Source organism: Theropithecus gelada, chromosome 20 (genome assembly GCF_003255815.1).
Source record: "Theropithecus gelada isolate Dixy chromosome 20, Tgel_1.0, whole genome shotgun sequence".
NCBI classification, from domain to species: Eukaryota; Metazoa; Chordata; class Mammalia; order Primates; family Cercopithecidae; genus Theropithecus; species Theropithecus gelada.
Window position 1 is genome coordinate 50,799,874 of NC_037688.1, and position 17,855 is coordinate 50,817,728.

The following is a 17,855-nucleotide window of genomic DNA, read 5'->3' on the forward strand; positions in this document are numbered from 1 at the left end:
AATGTGCTATCTGCTGTTGACTGGATAGGAACAAGAGGGAACTTCCTGGGGTGTTGGAAATACTTTATACTTTGGTCTGGGTTATGTTGACACAAGCATATACATATGTAAAAAATTTGCTAGGTGCGGTAGTTCACGCCTGTAATCCCAGCCCTTTGGGAGGCCAAGACAGGAGGATCACTGGAGGCCAGGAGTTGGAGACCAGCCTGGCCAACATAGTGAGACTCCATCTCTACAAAAAATTTAAATTTAAAGAAAAAAAAGGCTGGGCGTGGTGGCTCACGCCTGTAATCCCAGTACTTTGGGAGGCCGAGGCGGGTGGATCACGAGGTCAGGAGATCAAGACCATCCTGGCTAACACGGTGAAACTCTGTCTCTACTAAAAATACAAAAAATTAGCCGGGCGTGGTGGCGGGCGCCTGTAGTCCCAGCTACTCGGGAGGCTGAGGCAGGAGAATGGCGGGAACCCGGGAGGCGGAGCTTGCAGTGAGCCGAGATCGTGCCACTGCACTCCAGTCTGGGAGACACAGCAAGACTCCATCTCAAAAAAAAAAAAAAAAAAAATTAGGTTGGGCATGGTGGCTCCCGCCTGTAATCCCAGGACTCTGGGAGGCCAAGGGGGGGTGGATCACCTGAGGTCAGGAGTTTGAGACCAGCCTGGTCAACATGGTGAAACTCCATTTCTACTAAAAATACAAAAAATTAGCCTGGCATGGTGGTGCGTGCCTGTAATCCCAGGTGCTCGGGAGGCTGAGGCAGGAGAATTGCTTGAACCCAGGAGGCACAGGTTGCAGTGAGCCAAGATCGCGCCATTGCACTCCAGTTTGGGAAACAAGTGAAAATCCGTCTCAAAAAAAAAAAAAAAATTAGGCGTAGTGGCACACACCTCTGGTCCCAGCTACTTTGGATGCTTAGGTAGGAGCATCACATGAGCCTGGCAGGTCAAGGCTACAGTGAGCTGTGATCCAGCCACTCCACTCCGGCCTGGGAGACAGCAAGACCCTGTCGCAAAATATATATATATATACATGTAAAAATGTAAAACTTCCGGCCGGGCGCGGTGGCTCACGTCTGTAATCCCAGCACTTTGGGAGGCTGAGGCGGGCGGATCACGAGGTCAGCAGATCAAGACCATCCTCGCTAACACGGTGAAACCCCGTCTCTACTAAAAACACAAAAAATTAGCCAGGCGTGGCGGCTTGAGCCTGTAGTCCCAGCTACTCGGGAGGCTGAGGCAGGAGAATGGCGTGAAGCCGGGAGGCTGAGCTGGCAGTGAGCTGACATCGCGCCACTGCACTCCAGCCTGGGCGACAGAGCGAGACTCCGTCTCAATAAATAAATAAATAATGTAAAACTTCCATCGAGTTGCACGGTTTTCATACCCTTTAATGTAATGTTTTGCTTCAATTAAATACCTAATAATTGACGATGACGGCGAGCAATCACTGAGTACCAGGTCCTAGGCAGTGTCCTTAGACCCTAACCCCACGGCCTGGTAATGTCTGGTTCGTGTGACCTCCAAGGCACAGGGAACGCGTTTTCGCAAAGGACTGAGGCGAGTACGCAGGCCTGCCGGGGAAGGAGCCCCGGGCTGGCTCGCGGGACTGGCAGGTAAGCGACCCACGTGGTCGCCCGGTGTCCCGAGCGCGTCCACGGCAGAGGCACGGGCGCTGCCGGCGGAGGTGCCTCGGCCCCTGCGGCCCCAGCCCCCTCCCGCGACGCTCCTGCTGGAGCCCCGCCCGTGCCCGCGGGAGAGACCGGCCAATGGGCAGCCGGCCTGGCCCGGGTCACTCCGTGAAGGGCCTCGTCACCTAGGCTGACCACTCGCTTCCAATGGGTGAGCGGCCCCGCGGCCGCCCGGGAGCACCGGCCTTGCGCCTGCGCTATTCTCCCCTCTGCAGCATTTCCGTAGCGAGCGCTTCACTCCGAATGCCGGTTGGCGCCCTGCCAGCCAATCACCGGGGCGCCCCGACCCCGCTAGCCAATGATCGCCCGCCTCCCCGCACCGGCCCTCGCCGATTGGCGCTGACCTCCCGCAGCCCGCGGGAGGCGGGGGCGGATTGGCGAAGGTGCAGACCAATGGGTGGTGGGCGCGAGGCGCGGAGCCAATGAGCGCCCCGGGGGCGGGGAGGGCGCCGCGGCGGGCGGCTGCGAGGAGCGGCCGGCGGGCGGCAGCGGCCGGCGGGCGGCGATGGCGGCGGCGGCGGAGGCCGGTGGCGACGACGCCCGCTGCGTGCGGCTGAGCGCCGAGCGGGCACAGGCGCTACTGGCCGACGTGGACACGTTGCTGTTTGACTGCGACGGCGTACTGTGGCGCGGGGAGACGGCCGTGCCTGGCGCTCCCGAGGCCCTGCGGGCGCTGCGGGCCCGCGGCAAGCGCCTGGGCTTCATCACCAACAACAGCAGCAAGACCCGCGCTGCCTACGCCGAGAAGCTGCGGCGCCTGGGCTTCGGCGGCCCCGCGGGGCCCGGCGCCGGCCTGGAGGTCTTCGGCACGGCCTACTGCACCGCTCTCTACCTGCGCCAGCGCCTAGCCGGCGCGCCCGCGCCCAAGGCCTATGTGCTTGGCAGCCCGGCCCTGGCCGCCGAGCTGGAGGCCGTGGGCGTCACCAGCGTGGGCGTGGGGCCCGAGCCACTGCAGGGCGAGGGTCCCGGTGACTGGCTGCACGCGCCGCTGGAGCCCGACGTGCGCGCAGTGGTGGTGGGCTTTGACCCGCACTTCAGTTACATGAAGCTCACCAAGGCCCTGCGCTACCTGCAGCAGCCCGGCTGCCTGCTCGTGGGCACTAACATGGACAACCGGCTTCCGCTGGAGAACGGCCGCTTCATCGCGGGTCCGTGCGCCCTGGGGCGGGAGGCTGGGGGGCGGGCGGCGGGCCCCCTTCCCGCCCTTTGACCCGGTCCCCTGTGCCCCGCAGGTACCGGCTGTCTGGTCCGAGCCGTGGAGATGGCCGCCCAGCGCCAGGCCGACATCATCGGGAAGCCCAGCCGCTTCATCTTCGACTGCGTGTCCCAGGAATACGGCATCAACCCCGAGCGCACCGTCATGGTGGGAGACCGCCTGGACACAGACATCCTCCTAGGCGTCACCTGTGGCCTGAAGACCATCCTGACCCTCACCGGAGTGTCCACTCTAGGAGATGTGAAGAATAATCAGGAAAGTGACTGCGTGTCTAAGAAGAAAATGGTGCCTGACTTCTATGTTGACAGCATAGCCGACCTTTTGCCTGCCCTTCAAGGTTAAAGATTGGGTGTCTTTAATCTCCAGAATAAAAAAAAAAAAAAAAAAAAAATTGAAAACCAGTTACCCAAATTAATAGGTGGGGCTTAGGCATCTGCTCAGCTAAGTGGCTTCAAGGAGTGTAATTGGAGTTAAGCAAAGGCATTCATTGTTAACCTTGTAAGTACACGTTTGGGGGACGATTTTGTTTACAGATGCTTGTAATCGAAGATGCACTTTTAGGCTTGGAAGGCATTGTGGCGTTGGGGGGGGCAGGCTCAGCACCTGTCCGGGATTCAGGTAACCGAGGCGGGTCTAGGGGTGTGTGTCCTGTATTTTATGGAAAAACTCATTCAGGGATCCAGCCCCTCAGGGGGCGGAGGAACTGATTATTCTGACTATTTCGAGAGGCTTGCATGGACCAGGGTCCCATCAGTGTGACTGGAAGTCCGGCGGAGCCTTCTGTGTTCCTGTGCCTCCCGGCAGGGAGAGGGTGGAGGAGGAGGCTGCTCCCAGGTGGCATCTCTCTGCCACTGGGTACAAAGTGCTGCCCTCACCACCCTCCCGCCTCCCCTACTTCCTTGAAAACCACTCTGATGTCACAACTGAGTGTCTGTTCCGTTTCACATACCCAGGGCTGCTGCCCAGTTCTGTAAATGCGGCCCAGCTAAACCTCTTGCTGTCTCAAGTGTGCATTTAAACCCAGGTGATTTGGACTGAGCAGCCGCGATGGCGTTGAACTCGGGGCTGCAGTGCAGGGAGCTCAGAGCAGTGCCGCTACCAAACAATTTTTAACTTTGAACAACTGTGTCAGGCAATGGAGTTGAATCTTAAGTGTGTTAATAGCTGTGCTCTGTGTCGTAGGAAAAATCCCACTGGAGCCTCTGTGCCCTGCAGCCAGTAGCACGGCTGAAGCATGTGTTGGCCGAGGAATGCCTGTCAGTCACCCAGGGCTCTGGGAGGGGAGGGGAGGAGAGTTGTGTCCCCGAGAACAGCAAGTCCTTTACAAAGCATCCAGTCTCTTCCAGTCCTCCCATTCCCTAGGTTGGGGTAGGGGTTAGAGGCTGGTGGCCCAGGAGGTCACCTGCCTTGCCCTGGATTCCCTCTTCAGTGGCCAGGAGGAGGACTTGGCAGGGCCACCAGCTCGCCAAGGTTCTGGGCGGGGCTCTGGTCTCTCCTGCCTGCTCCTTGGCTCTGCTGACCTTTCACAGGCCTGACAGCAGACTCAGCAAGGCCATCCCAGGACACTCCCCTTCTGGCTGGCTCCCTACCAGCACCTTGCCCGGCAGCTTCTCTCTTGGCCCCATAGTCACAACACTCCACTTGGTCACAAAGACTTCAGAGCAATAAGGGGCATCCTGAGCCTTCAGCACCTCCCAGGCCTGGGATGTCAGGTTTAGAGGGTGCTGCGGAGCAGCATAAGGGCGGCTGTGCCCATGAGGCTGGTGGTGCTGACGCTGGCTTGGCTAGGTTGGCTCAAGCTGGGTCTGGCCTGGCAGGGTGCAGTCACACCAGGAGTGCATGGCAGGTGCAGCCTCGGCGATGCCTCTCTTGCCGGGTGGGGGCTAGGAGTCCCTGTGCGCCCTGTCTCTAGCCCATGAGGGGCTGCGGCACTGTCTGCACCAGAGCACAGATTAAACTCTCAAACCCACACTGGCTCGGGTGTCCTTGCTCTCGCCTTGCATTGGCCCGGGCGATGCCGTCTCGCCGCGGGTGGGAGGATTCAAAGTAGATGGGTAGCTGGGGTTCCAACTCTGGAGCTGGAATGGCAACTGCCCACTCCTGGCCTGGGTCAGAGGAAGATGTTCTGGAGAATGAGGGAAAGCCAGGCACAAAGGGAAACCAGGGAAGGAAAAGGCCTCAGAGTGAAGCTGGTGGGCTGCCATGGCAGAGAGCCCAGGGCAGGGAGCAGAGCTCAGAAGTCATTCTGGGCCGGGCGCGGTGGCTCACACCTGTAATCCCAACACTTTAGGAGGCTGAGGCAGGCGGATCACTTGCGGTCAGGAGTTCAAGACCAGCCTGGCCAAAATGGTGGAAACCCATCTCTACTAAAAATACAAAAATTAGCGGGACATGGTGGCATATATCTGTAATCCCAGCTACTCAGGAGGCTGAGGCGTGAGAATTGTGTGAACCCAGGAGACAGAGGTTGCAGTGAGCCGAGATCATGCCACTCCACTCCAGCCTAGGGGACACAGCAAGACTCCCATCTCAAAAAAAAAAGTGCTGGGCGGGCCCCCGAGGCTGGCCTGACTATTCTGGGGGCACAGGCACAGCAGGCTGCCTGTCTGTGGTCCAGCCTTCAGGAACCCCCTGGACTTGGGTGTGTGGGGGCTGGGAAGTGGCTGGGGGTGCATAGTCCCACACCTGTCATTCACTGAGCAGGCATTTATTGACAGCTTGTGGTGTGTCAGGCCCTGTGCCCAGCTCTGGGAGTCAAGGGTAACCCGAGAGACTCAGGCCACTTTAGGAAAACGAAATCCACCCCAACCACACTTAGTGAGTTGCCCTGGCCAGGCCTGGACTGCCCTCCAGTCGGTCAGCTGGACTGGATTTCTACTCGGCCCAGCCCTATGCCTCCCAGACCCTGATCTCCAGTCTGCACAGGCCAGGTGTCTGGAGCCGGGCCTGGTGACAGGCATCCCCCAGGTGGGAGGAGGGGACTGTCCTGGCTCTGACCTGGATATCAGATCCGGAGCTGAGGGAGAGGCGCGGGGTCAGGAGGGGAGGCGTTCTGAGTTTCCCCGGCCAAGGCTGCAGACAAGGGGCGCAGACAATCGGCACATTGTGAGCAGGGGCTGCAGGATGAAGCCAGTGAACTGCCGCGCTGAGCGCCCCAAACCTGGGCCTACAGGGGTGAGTGCCTCCCATCACTCCTGCAGCAAGGACCCAGGGGGTGCCCCCGGCCACCCAGCCCCTCCCTTCCCCAGCCCAGTGGCTCCCTGATCTCTAAACCCCATGACCCTTCTGACCCTAATGCGCCCCCAGGTGAAGACCAAGCCCACCTGTGGGGGCTGGAGAGCCACGGGCCTATCCCTGCTGCTGCTGCTCCTGGCACTGGCCACTGCGGGAGCTGTGGCTGGAGGGCTTCTTGGCTTCGCTCAGGGCCCTCCCAAGGTGAGCCCCTCCTCAGCACCAGGGATGTGGACAGTGAAAAGGGGAAAGGGAAGCTGGCACATCCCAGCCTCCAGCAGAGCCAGGGTGCAGAGCAGGCAGTGACCGCCTAGGAGCAGACGGCCAGAGGTGGAAGGGCCCACTCGGGGATGTCAGGAGTCCTGCAGCCCAGAGCTGGCGGCTGTGCTGGGGTTGTCCAGCTGCCCAGCTGAACTCCAACTCCCACTGCCAGCCAAGGCTGCAGACGCCGCGAATGACCCTCCCAAGCCCCCACATGCCCCGGCCCAACCAAACCATCCTGGTGGACGTGGCCCGGAACGCAGCGACCATCACAGTGACCTCACCTCAGAGCAACCACAGCTGGGTGGTGCTGTTCGACGGGCAGAGCGTGAGTGGGCAGGGAGGGGTCACGTCACCCTTGCAGGTGTCGGTCGGGGTGGCCCTGCCTCACCTCCCTGCCTCCCCAGGGCTGCATCTGTTACCGCCCTGAGGAGCACCAGGCCTGCTTCCTCCGCCTGATGGAGGACAGTGATCGGGAGACCCTGCGGCTGCTGATGGATACCTCCAAGGTGAGCCATCCTGCTGGGCACAGCCCCCCACCAGGGGCTAGACAAAGGGTCCTGTGTGCACCTGGGCACAGGATAGGCTGGAGCTCTGGTTTCAGGGAACAGGAAGCTCTCTCCACCCTGAGCCCAGGCTGCTAACAAGAGCAGAGGGTGGGGACATCACTGGGGGTTGGGGGGTACCCAGCCCTGCCCAGCCAGGAGTAGGGAGCAGCCCTGTCCCACAGCCCACCAGAGCCTTCTCAACAGGTCCAAGAGCCTCGGGGTCCTGCCCAGGACACCCAATACACCCAGGAGCTGCTGGCAGTGCAGGGGAGCCACGAGGTGGACCCTGCCCAGGTGGGGGATTTGGTGCAGCGCCTGTGCACAAGGACCCCCATCTACTGGGCCCGGCGAGCAGAGGGTGAGACAGGGCCGCTGAGGGGGGAGGCCAGGCCCTCGGGATGGTTTGATGAGCTGGGGGCGGAGCCCTTGGGGATTCACGGCACCCTCGCCACAGGGCCCCGGAGACAGCGGCTGATTTATCTGTGCATCGACATCTGCTTCCCAAGCAACATCTGTGTGTCAGTCTGCTTTTATTACCTCCCAGACTGAGCCCCGACCTGGCCCAGCCCGGTCCCTATCCCCAATCCAGCGGGCTGGCCAGGTCACCCGCACCAGGGAGGACAGCTGCCGGCAGGGACTAATAAACCCTTCCACCTGGCCACGGTGGTGTTCTCTGTGGACTAAGGCCCTGAAATGCAGCAGGGAGGGGACAGGAAACACACTAGCTTAGGGGTGGGCACCAGCCTCACATCCCTCAGCAGCTTTGGGCCCTTGGCTGACTCGCAGGCAGTGCAGGCTAGCCCAGTCCAGGAGTGTGCAGCCTGGCTTGGGTCGAGCTGTCACATCTGGATTAGCAACTGGGGGCTGAGAGTCCCAGGGCGGCCTGGCCCAGCAGGTCAAGGTGCCACAGGGGGCCATCAGGTCCAGCTGGTGTAGGCTGGCAGTAGGGCCTGTTCTGACCTGGGTGCTGCATGGGACCCTCCAGCTGCCACCACCTACACCAGGCAGTCCTGAGGGGTCACAGACTAGCCCAGCACACTGTCGTTGAACGCCAGGCAGACGACAGCCTTCTGGTGGCCGCCATACTCTCTCTTGATCTCTCCAGTCTCCACACACCAGAGCCGGGCCAGGTTGTCCGAGGAAGCTGGACGGGGAGATTGGGCAGGGCTCAGAGCAGAGGTGCAGGCCAGGCAGGCGGCCCTAGCAGAGGGGGAGCCGCAGCCAAGGTGGGCTGGCTCTGGAGGCCAGCGCTGGGAGGCCAGGGATGGGGAGGCCGGGGCGGGGCTCACCAGTGACGATGTACTGGGAGTCCCCCGAGAAAGCACAGCCCCACATCCAACCACGGGAGGACTCCCCGGGGTTGCCGCTCTTGATGCTCAGCTCCGTCATCAGGGAGAAGTTGGACGTCCTCCAGATCTTGCACGTCTGATCAGCCGAGCAGGTGGCGAGGAGCCTGGGGGATGGGCGTGGGGGCGTGTCCAGCAGCAGCCACTCCACCCAGCAGCCCCTCCCGTCTCCAGCCCACAGCCCAGGCAGGTCCCCTCCCGGGCCAGCAGGCCCTGCACGCACGTGGAGTCGGGGCTGAAGCGGCACTGCAGGGCGTAGCGCGTGTGGGCGGGGATCTTGGTCTTGGGGATGAGCTGGGTTACCTCGTCACCAATGCCCCCCGTCAGATTCCAGACATAGCAGTTTCCCTAGAGGTCAGGAGGACCGTCACGGGGGACCCGAGGCCTCAGGTCTGAGACACAGGGAAGGATGCCCTGGGGGCCAACACTGGGGTTCAACTGTGCATGGGGACCCTGGGTCAGGGGCGGACAGGCCCCTCTGGTCCTGCCTGCTGGAGGCACCTGGGAAGCCTGGCCCCAACCAAGGGCCACACATGGCAAGCCAAGAACAGGAGGCCACACCTGGCCAAAGACTCAAATTCCCCTTCCTGGAGGATGCCGATGGCCAATGGAAGTACACGGGAGAGGGCACCAGCTAGAGGGACAACATGACAAAGGCCAGGAGAAAGGAAATCCGGGGGCAAGAGGAACAAGTGACACGATGGGATAAAATGGAGTTAATGGAAAAAAATGAGGTTGGAGAGAAGAACAGGGGCCACACCACGGCAGCCTAAGGGCAAGGCCAGTAGCCCTGGGTCTCCCCAGGGGAATGATGCCACCTGGCTGGTACTGACGAGGCACCACTAGAAGCATCCAAGAGACAACGGGTCAGGGGCCGGGGGAGGTCAGGGAGGAGGAAAGGAGGCCTCAGAGAGTGTGTCAGCTGTCATGGGAAATGAGAGTGACTGGGACCAGGAGGCAACAGAGAGAAAAGAGGGAAGTGAACCGACTTGGGAGAGACTCTAGAAAGCGGAGTGACCGGCCTGCAGACAGGGCCAAGGCATTGGCAGCGACATTCACGCTTCTGGCTTTGCTGGCAGGGTGGGTGTTAGTGCCTAGGATAGGGGAAGCAGGAGGGGGGCACTAAGGGACATCCAGGAATAAGCCCACCTGCAGAGGCTAAGGGCTGAGTGCCAAGCTGGCCCCACCCAGCACCTGCCTCCAGGACTCACAGCGCTGTTGACAGCTGCCATGTAGCTGGCGTCGGGGTCAATGTGGGCAGACGTGATGGAGACCTCGGGCTCGGGGATCAGCTGCTCGTTGTGGTCTGTTTTCAAGTCCCAGATGTGGATAGCCCCGCTCTGGTCACCCACGATGAGCTCTGCCTGGGGTGCAGGGGTGGTGAAGCAGGACCCAAGCCCAGCCCTCCAAAGTCCCAGAGTGCCTGGCCCCATGAGCACCCCTCACCTGGTTGGGGTGCAGGCACACGCAGTTAATGGGTGCGTTCACCTGGAAGATCCGCTGGCACTGCAGGTTCCGGGACCTGTGGACCGGGCCAGGGCACATGCTGTCCATCTGGGCTTGTAGGTGCTCTACCCAGATGGCCTTAGCCTGGCCACTCCTCCCCTCCCTCTGCTAAAGGACCTGCCTCTTGGGAAATACTCGAGACGCAGGGCCCTCCACTCCAGCAGGGAGCCTAAGCCAGTGGCTGGTGGAAGGAGAATAACATGCTGGCTCCGGGCTCAAGGCAGGACTCGCGCTTTGATGCAATTCACTCTCCTCCTGTCCTCACTTCTCTCACTGAGTCGCCCACAGGAAGCTCCCTATTTCAGCCTCTGCTTGGAGAGAACCCAACCTAAAATGGTCTCTCAGAGCAGCCCAGCCCAGCCCCAGGCAGCAGGCCCCTCCCCACCGCACCTGAGGTCCCAGATCCTGGCTGTGCAGTCCTCGCCGCCCGTGTACATCCAGCGGCCGTCTTCGTGGAAGCCCACAGACGCGATGTTCTTGTTGACGCCATCATAGCTGATGATGGGGTTGGGGTTATTGGAGTTGAGATCATACATGCGGATGTGCTGGTAACCTAGGGACACAGGCTGAAATGAAGCTTGGTTGTGCTCAGGTCGACCCACTAGAGGTCAGGGGTTAGAGATCAAGGGTCACAGATACCTGCAGCAGCAATCATACTGCGGTCTGGTGTGATCTCCAAGGCATTCACCTGCTGGGACTGTTAAGGAGGATGATCGGAAGGCAACCCTGAGGACAGGGGCCCCCAGGCCTTCACCATCTGGCCTTCACCCAGGCTGTGGTCCCCACATGAGGCATCCCTCCAGCGCCACCCTGCCCGCCCCAGGTGGAGGATACGGAGTCCTGGTGCTGCACAGTCCGGGTGCAGATGCCGCTGTGGGCCTGCCAGAAGCGCACGGTGTGGTCGTAGCCTGCAGTGGCCAGGATGACCGGGTCACTGCCCACCGTGCCTGGGGACGTGTTCATGGTGTGGCCTGCACGGGCCCTAGAGCTGAATAGCAGGGGTCAAAGGTCAGGGCATCTGCAGAGAAGGATGTAAAGTACTTAGAGGACACACTGTGCTAAACAGATTACAGACCCACGGGGCGCTGCCGAATGGCGCTTATCATTCCCAATTTAGAGTTGGGACAACAAGCGGAGGTAGGTTCAGGGACACGCGTCACACGCGTGACACCCGGCTCCGGGCGGCTCCGGGGCTCCAGGGCGCGTGCTCCATCCCCGCCCCACGCACCCGGCGGGGGCGCCGTCCCCCCCGCAGCCGGCAGGGGGCAGTCACGCGCGGGCGCCACTCTGCCGCAGGGGCGGGCTGCGCGTGCGCAAGGCGGCGGGTGGGCCGGGGAAAGCCGAGCCCTGCGGCTGCGCATGCGTAGCAGGCCGGCGGCGGGCCGTGATAGGAAGGGGTGCAGTCTGGCTGGACCCCCGAGCTCCCCTGTCCTCCGCCGACCGCCCTTTCTCCGTCCTGCTGGCCGGCTTCCCCTAGCCGTACTCTCCCAGCCACCCAGCAGCCGGTTCCCGGCCCCTGGCTCGCGGCCTCGTACCTTACGGGCGACTCCGCACTCCGCTGTGTCCAGGACGGCGAGGGGAGCCGGAGCGAGTCGATCGAGGTCGAGCGTAGAGTTATCGATAACTCCCTAGGGCGAGACCATGGCGCGGGCGGGGGTGGATGGGACGAGACCAAAGTTCTGGGGCAGGGGGTTCCCGCCGGGAGGAACCCGGAGAGGTTTCTTGCGCGGCCGCGGGCCCGGCGCGAGGTGGAAGGAAGCTGCGGCTTTCTCTCCGGCCTCCTCCCCACTGGCACCTGCCCTTCTGACACGGCTGTCCGTTTCTCAGGCTGTCGGGTCGCGCCGTTCCCGTGCCCTCCCTGACCCACTACTGCGCCACGCTGGGCTAGAATTGGCTGAAAATTACAGGACTTGAATTCAGACAACGAATAATTTTTTTTTTTTTTAGTGTAAGTATATCCCGGACGTTGCATGGGAAATACTTATGCTAAAAAAATTTTTCTGGGCATCCTGTAGTTGTACTCACTAGATCTGGTACCCCAGCCCCAGCCTGACCCTTGGGACATCCCACTGAGCCCAGCGTCCCCCTCAAAACCACAGGCCCTCATTCCAGCTCTGTGCGCTCCACGCCGGTGCCCTCACCCTTGAGACTGGCTCTCGCATGGTTTTTTCCCACTGCTCTTACAGATGTGACTGCACCCCTTCCTCTGGCCGCAGAGGGGGTGCCTCTTGTCCCTTGACCAGGCCATAGTTCCCAGGAGCCTTCCTTCCTATACCTTCACCTCCTCTCCTTCCTGCCCCTGAGCCTTTAAACACTATAAAACAATCCCAGACTCTCTTCGTTAAAGAGCGGTCCTCACCATTAGACCACGTCCTCACCTCCCACTCATTCTGCAACCCCAGTCATCTGCCTTTTACCCCAGCTCTCTAGGTCTCCAGTGGAAATTCCTCAAGGCCACTGACAATCTCACTTTGCTAAATCCAGTGGATACTTTTCTTTCCTTCCTCCCACCCGTTTGTTTTGTTTTGTTTTGTTTTTTTTGAGTCGCAATCTCCCTTTCTCACCCAGGCTGGGTTGCAGTGGTGCAATCTTGACTCACTGCAAAACCTCTACCTCCCGGGTTCAAGGGATTCTCCTGCGTCAGCCTCCTGAGTACCTGGGATGACAGGCGTGCGCCACCACACCTGGCTGATTTTTGTATTTTTAGCAGAGATGGGATTTCTCCATGTTGGCAAGGCTGGTCTCAAACTCCTGACCTCAAGTGATCCGCCCACCTCAGCCTCCCAAAGTGCTGGGATTACAGGCATGAGCCACGGTGCCCAGCCTCCCACTTTTTTTTTTTTTTTTTTTTTTATTTGAGACAGAGTCTTGCTTTGTTGCCAACCTGGTGTGCAGTGGTGCCATCTCGACTTTCTACAGTCTCCGCCTCTCGGGTTCAAGCGATTCTCCTGCCTCAGCCTCCCAGGTAGCTGGGATTACAGGTGTGTGTCACCACGCCCAGTTAATTTTTGTATTTTTAGTAGAGACAGGGTTTCACCATGTTGGCCAGGATGGTGGATGGTCTTGATCTCCTGACCTCGTGATCTGCACCCCCCCCCAGCCTCCCAAAGTGCTGGGATTACAGGCGTGAGCCACTGTGCCCGGCCCCCTCCCACTTCTTGACGCATCTGTGCCATGGTTGACAGCACCATGCCTGAAAGGCTGCCTTCTCCTAGCTCCTTTCTCGGCATTTAGTCTCTTTCCCTGCCTCCCTCCAAAGACTGGGGCTCTCCAGAGTTCACTCTGTGCACCCCACGAGATACCGGGGGGCTGGCGACTACTAGCTCTGGAGCTTCCAATGCTGTCCCTGTGCTGGGCCCCTTCCACTCTGTCTCCAGCTGTAATGGCCTCAGCTCCCTATTAGACACTGTCCTTTGAATGCCCCGCAGGGTCCACCACATTCCATGGCGGAGACAACTCATCCCTGAGTAGCTCCCCTTCTGTGGGCAGTGCTCACCTTCTATTGCCGCTGGGCAAGATCCGACACCTCCCCTTCCTCGCCCTGTCCTGCCCTGCCCTGCCCTGCCCTTCCTCCCCCTCCCCCCCGCCCACCGATTTTACCTGTGACGTATCTTCCTGTGCTTTCCCCTGCCCTGGCTCTAGCTCACCAGCCATCCCTCATAACAGCCTCCTTCCTTGCCCTAACCACTCTGGCCCCCTTCCAGACTGTCCTCCACAGTGCAGAATGGCCATTTATTTATTTATTTATTTTTGAGATGGAGTTTCACTCTTGTTGCCCAGGCTGGAGTGCAGTGGTGTGATCTCGTCTCACCGCAACCTCCACCTCCCGGGTTCCTCAGTCTTCCAAGTAGCTGGGATTACAGGCATGCGCCACCACCCCGGCTAATTTTGTATTTTTAGTAGAGACAAGATTTCTTCATGTTGGTCAGGCTGGTCTTGAACTCCCGACCTCAAGTGATCCACCTGCCTCAGCCTCCCAAAGTGCTAGGTTTACAGGTGTGAGCCACTGCGCCCAGCCAGAATGGCCTTTTAAAAACCTCAGTCTGGGCTAGGTGCATTGGCTCACACCTGTAATCCTAGCACTTTGGGAGGCCAAGACAGGCGGATCACGAGGTCAGGAGATCAAGACCATCTTGGCTAACATGGTGAAACCCCGTCTCTACTAAAAATACAAAAAATTAGACAGGCATGGTGGTGGGCACCTGTAGTCCCAGCTACTTGGGAGGCTGAGGCAGGAGAATGGCGTGAACCCGGGAGGCAGAGCTTGCAGTGAGCCGAGATGGTGCCACTGCATTCCAGACCGGGCAACAGAGCCATACTCCATCTCAGAACAAACAAACAAACAAACAAAAACCCCTCAGCCTGAGCCCAGCACAGTGATTCATGCCTGTAATCCCAGTACTTTGGAAGGCTGAGGCAGGAGGATCACTTGAGCCCAGGAGTTCAAGTCCATCCTGGACAATACAGTGAGACCCCATCTCTACAAAAAATTTAAAAATTATCCAGGAATGGGCCAGGCGTGGTGGCTCAAGCCTGTAATCCCAGCACTTTGGGAGGCCGAGACGGGTGGATCACGAGGTCAGGAGATCAAGACCATCCTGGCTAACACGGTGAAACCCCGTCTCTACTAAAAAATACAAAAAACTAGCCGGGCAAGGTGGCGGGCGCCTGTAGTCCCAGCTACTCGGGAGGCTGAGGCAGGAGAATGGCGTAAACCCGGGAGGCAGAGCTTGCAGTGAGCTGAGATCCGGCCACTGCACTCCAGCCTGGGCGACAGAGCGAGACTCCGTCTCAAAAAAAAAAAAAAAAAAATTAGCCAGGAATGGTGGTGCACGCCTGTGGTCCCAGCTACTTGGGAGGCTGAGGTGGAAGGTTCACTCGAGACCAGGAACTGGAGGCTGCAGTGAGCTGTGGTTGCGCCACTGCACTCCAGCCTGGGTGACAGAGCAAGACCTTTTCTCAAAACACAACAAAACAAAAACCCACAGCAAAACCTAGGAATGACGTGATCACCCCATTAGAAGCCCTCAGGGGTCCCCGTCCCTCTCCAGACTCCTGGGCCTGGCCCTGGCCCACCCTGTGGCTTACATCTCCTCTCCATGTGATATAGTTAGGCTTTGTGTCCCCGCCCAAATCTCGTCTTGAATTGTAATCCACATAATCCCCGTGTGTGAAGGGACGGACCAGGTGGAGGTAACTGAATCAGGAGGGCGGGCTGCCCCATGCGGTTCTCATGATAGTGAGTGAGTGCTCAAGAGATCTGATGGTTTTATAAGGGGTTCCTCCTCCTTTGCTCCACTTCTTCCTGCCGCCTTACGGAGAATGGGTGCCTTGCTTCCCCTTCGCCTTCCGCCATTATTGTAAGTTTCCTGAGGCCTCCCCAGCCATGCTGAACTGTGAGTCAAATAAACCTCTTTCCTTTATAAATTACCCAGTCTCAGATGTTCTTTATTGCAGTATGAAAATGGACTAATACTCCATGTATCCTGTACTCTGGCCAGAGGAGACATGTTCTCTTTTTTTTGTTTTGTTTTGTTTTTCAGATGGAGTCTCACACTGCTGACGGGGCTGGAGTGCAGTGGTGCAATCTCTGCCTCCTGCATTCAAGCGATTCTCCTGCCTCAGACTCCTCCTGAGTAGCTGGGATTACAGGCACCCCCCACCATGCCTAGCTAATTTTTTGTATTTTTAGGAGAGACGGGGTTTCACCGTATTGGCCAGGCTGGTCTTGAACTCCTGACCTCATGATCTGCCGCCTCAGCCTCCCAAAGTGCTGGGATTACAGGCGTGAGCCACAGCGCCCAGCCATGTTCTCCCCTTTGAGCCCTTGCCTGTGTCTGGGATGCTTTTCCCTCTATGCGTTACCTGCCAAATTCCTGATTCTCAGCATCTCTAATAATATTTTCTTTTGGCTGGGCATGGTAACTCACATCTGCAATCCCAGCACTTTGAGGGACCGAGGTGGGATGATCACTTGATCCTAGGAGTTTGAGGCCAACCTGGGCAAGATGGCAAGACGACCTCTTCTCTGCAAAAAACTTTAAAAAATTAGCTAAGTGTAGGCTGGGCGCAGTGGCTCATGCTTGTAATCCCAGCACTTTGCGAGGTCGAGGCGGGCAGATCATGAGGTCAGGAGTTCGAGACCATCCTGGCCAATATGGTGAAACCCCATCTCTACTAAAAATATAAACATTAGCTGGGTGTGGTGGCGCATGCCTGTAGTCCCAGCTACTTGGGAGGCTGAGGCAGGAGAATCGCTTGAACCTGGGAGTCAGAGGTTGCAGTGAGCCTAGATCAAACCACTGTACTCCAGCCTGGCAACGGGGTGAAACTCCATCTAAAAAAAAAAGAAAATAAAATAAAACTTTTTGGCCAGTTGTGGTGGCTCATGCCTGTAATCCCAGCACTTTGGGAGGCCAAGGCGGTTGGATCACGAGGTCAGGAGTTTGAGACCAGCCTGGCCAAGATGGTGAAACCCAGTATCTACTAAAAGTACAAAATTAGCCGGGCATGGTGCCAGGCACCTGTAATCCCAGCTACTCAGGAGGCTGAGGCAGGAGAATTGCTTGAACCTCAGAGGCGGAGTTTGCAGTAAGCCAAGATTGTTCCACTGCACTCTAGCCTGGGCGACAGAGCAAGACTCCATCTCAGAAAAAAGAAAGAAAAGAGGCCGGGCGCGGTGGCTCAAGCCTGTAATCCCAGCACTTTGGGAGGCCGAGACGGGTGGATCACGAGGTCAGAAGATCGAGACCATCCTGGCTGACACGGTGAAACCCCGTCTCTACTAAAAAATACAAAAAACTAGCCGGGCGAGATGGCGGGCGCCTGTAGTCCCAGTTACTTGGGAGGCTGAGGCAGGAGAATGGCGTAAACCCGGGAGGCGGAGCTTGCAGTGAGCTGAGATCCGGCCACTGCACTCCAGCCCGGGCGACAGAGCGAGACTCCGTCTCAAAAAAAAAAAAAAAAAAGAAAAAAGAAAGAAAAGAAAAGAAAACTTTTTGTTTGTTTTGTAGAGACAGGGTCTCACTCTGTTGCCTGGGCTGGTCTTGAACTCCTGGGCTGAAGCAATCTGCTCACCTCTGTGCTGAGAGGTGAGTGATTACAGCTCTCATCACCCAAAGTGCTGAGATTACAGGCATGAGTCACCATGCCCAGCCAATATATTCTTTTTCTATGGCTAAGTAATATTCCACTTAATGACTAAAGCACGTTTTATGTATCTGCTCATCCATAGGTGGACATTTGGGGTGTCTCCTCCTTTTTGGCTGTTGTGAATGGTGCTGCTATCAATGGTTGTGTGCTAGTGTCTGAGAACGGGTTTGCATCTCTTGGGTAAATATTTGGAGTGGAATTGCTGGGCTGTAGGAGCATTTTACCTCCCTTATGCGTGGAGTCCTCACAATGACTCCAGTAGGAAGGAATCGCTCTCATTTTGGAGACGAGAAAACTGAGGCTCACAGATGCAGAATTGCATGTGGCAGGCACAGGGCTAGAAGGTGGGGGAGCCCAGGTTTTGTTCAGCTCTAGGCCGGGCCTGTCCTGTTGAGCTCCACCTGCCGCTGCTCATGCCCTTTCTGGTGTGACTACTCCCCAGGCAGCCCCTGCACTCCATAGTCCTCCTCATCTTCCTCTCGAAGTAGACAGGGGCTCACTAACCAGGCTCCATACCAGGCTTGGGGCAGCTTTGGGGAGTAGAGGTGAGCGTTTGGGCTTGGATGGCTGGGAGAGGAAGAGCCTTCAAATCCCAGCCGTGTCTAGAGCAGCATAGACCCTGCAGGAGAGAGCAGGAGACAGGGTGGAGCTGAGGCAGGCTCAGCCGGGCGTGTGGGGTCCCACGTGTCTCATGGCCCTGCGCTGTTTGCCTTTTCTGTGGGGCGTCTGGGCGGCACCTAGGGGCTGAGAGCAGGGGCCAGCTCTGGTAATCTGCATGTGTCCCAAGTCTAGGGGAAGCTGACAAACCAGGCATGGCCCCAGCCCAGCCTGAGTAGCTCCTGCATTTCTGTGGGCAGGAAGCAGGGACAGTGGTGTATGGGGGTCGATCCTCCGTGATGGTCTGGGCCC

At 58.6% G+C, this 17,855-nt stretch overlaps 3 protein-coding genes across 6 annotated transcripts; 2 read left to right on the plus strand and 1 right to left on the minus strand.

Moving 5' to 3' along the window:
- The first annotated feature begins 2,146 nt into the window (after window positions 1–2,146).
- Window positions 2,147–4,871, plus strand: PGP (phosphoglycolate phosphatase). Its single transcript, XM_025369651.1, has 2 exons — window positions 2,147–2,834; window positions 2,919–4,871. Exons 1-2 carry the CDS (start codon window positions 2,192–2,194, stop codon window positions 3,242–3,244), a joined length of 969 nt encoding a protein of 322 aa, XP_025225436.1. The 5' UTR covers window positions 2,147–2,191; the 3' UTR covers window positions 3,245–4,871.
- Window positions 4,872–5,259: 388 nt separating this feature from the next.
- Window positions 5,260–7,601, plus strand: BRICD5 (BRICHOS domain containing 5). Of its 2 annotated transcripts, XM_025369653.1 has the most exons (6): window positions 5,260–6,076; window positions 6,209–6,337; window positions 6,567–6,722; window positions 6,802–6,903; window positions 7,147–7,300; window positions 7,397–7,601. In XM_025369653.1, the coding sequence occupies exons 1-6, from the start codon at window positions 6,026–6,028 to the stop codon at window positions 7,489–7,491; spliced, it is 687 nt and encodes a 228-aa protein (XP_025225438.1). In that variant the 5' UTR covers window positions 5,260–6,025; the 3' UTR covers window positions 7,492–7,601. The 2 variants fall into 2 exon arrangements, with proteins under 2 accessions (XP_025225438.1, XP_025225437.1); XM_025369652.1 differs by having other exon boundaries at window positions 7,147–7,491.
- MLST8 (MTOR associated protein, LST8 homolog) lies at window positions 7,436–12,196 on the minus strand. Of its 3 annotated transcripts, none has more exons than XR_003117009.1 (9): window positions 11,330–12,196; window positions 10,629–10,782; window positions 10,434–10,485; window positions 10,185–10,347; window positions 9,735–9,810; window positions 8,822–9,652; window positions 8,512–8,636; window positions 8,232–8,395; window positions 7,436–8,086 (listed from the first exon to the last, which is right to left on the minus strand). XR_003117009.1 is itself a non-coding variant. In XM_025369648.1 (9 exons), exons 1-9 carry the CDS (start codon window positions 11,764–11,766, stop codon window positions 7,968–7,970), a joined length of 1,443 nt encoding a protein of 480 aa, XP_025225433.1. In that variant the 5' UTR covers window positions 11,767–12,196; the 3' UTR covers window positions 7,436–7,967. The 3 variants fall into 3 exon arrangements, 2 of the variants coding, with proteins under 2 accessions (XP_025225433.1, XP_025225435.1); XM_025369648.1 differs by having other exon boundaries at window positions 9,500–9,652; XM_025369650.1 differs by having other exon boundaries at window positions 9,500–9,652; window positions 10,434–10,482; window positions 11,330–11,375.
- Between the last annotated feature and the right edge of the window lie 5,659 nt (window positions 12,197–17,855).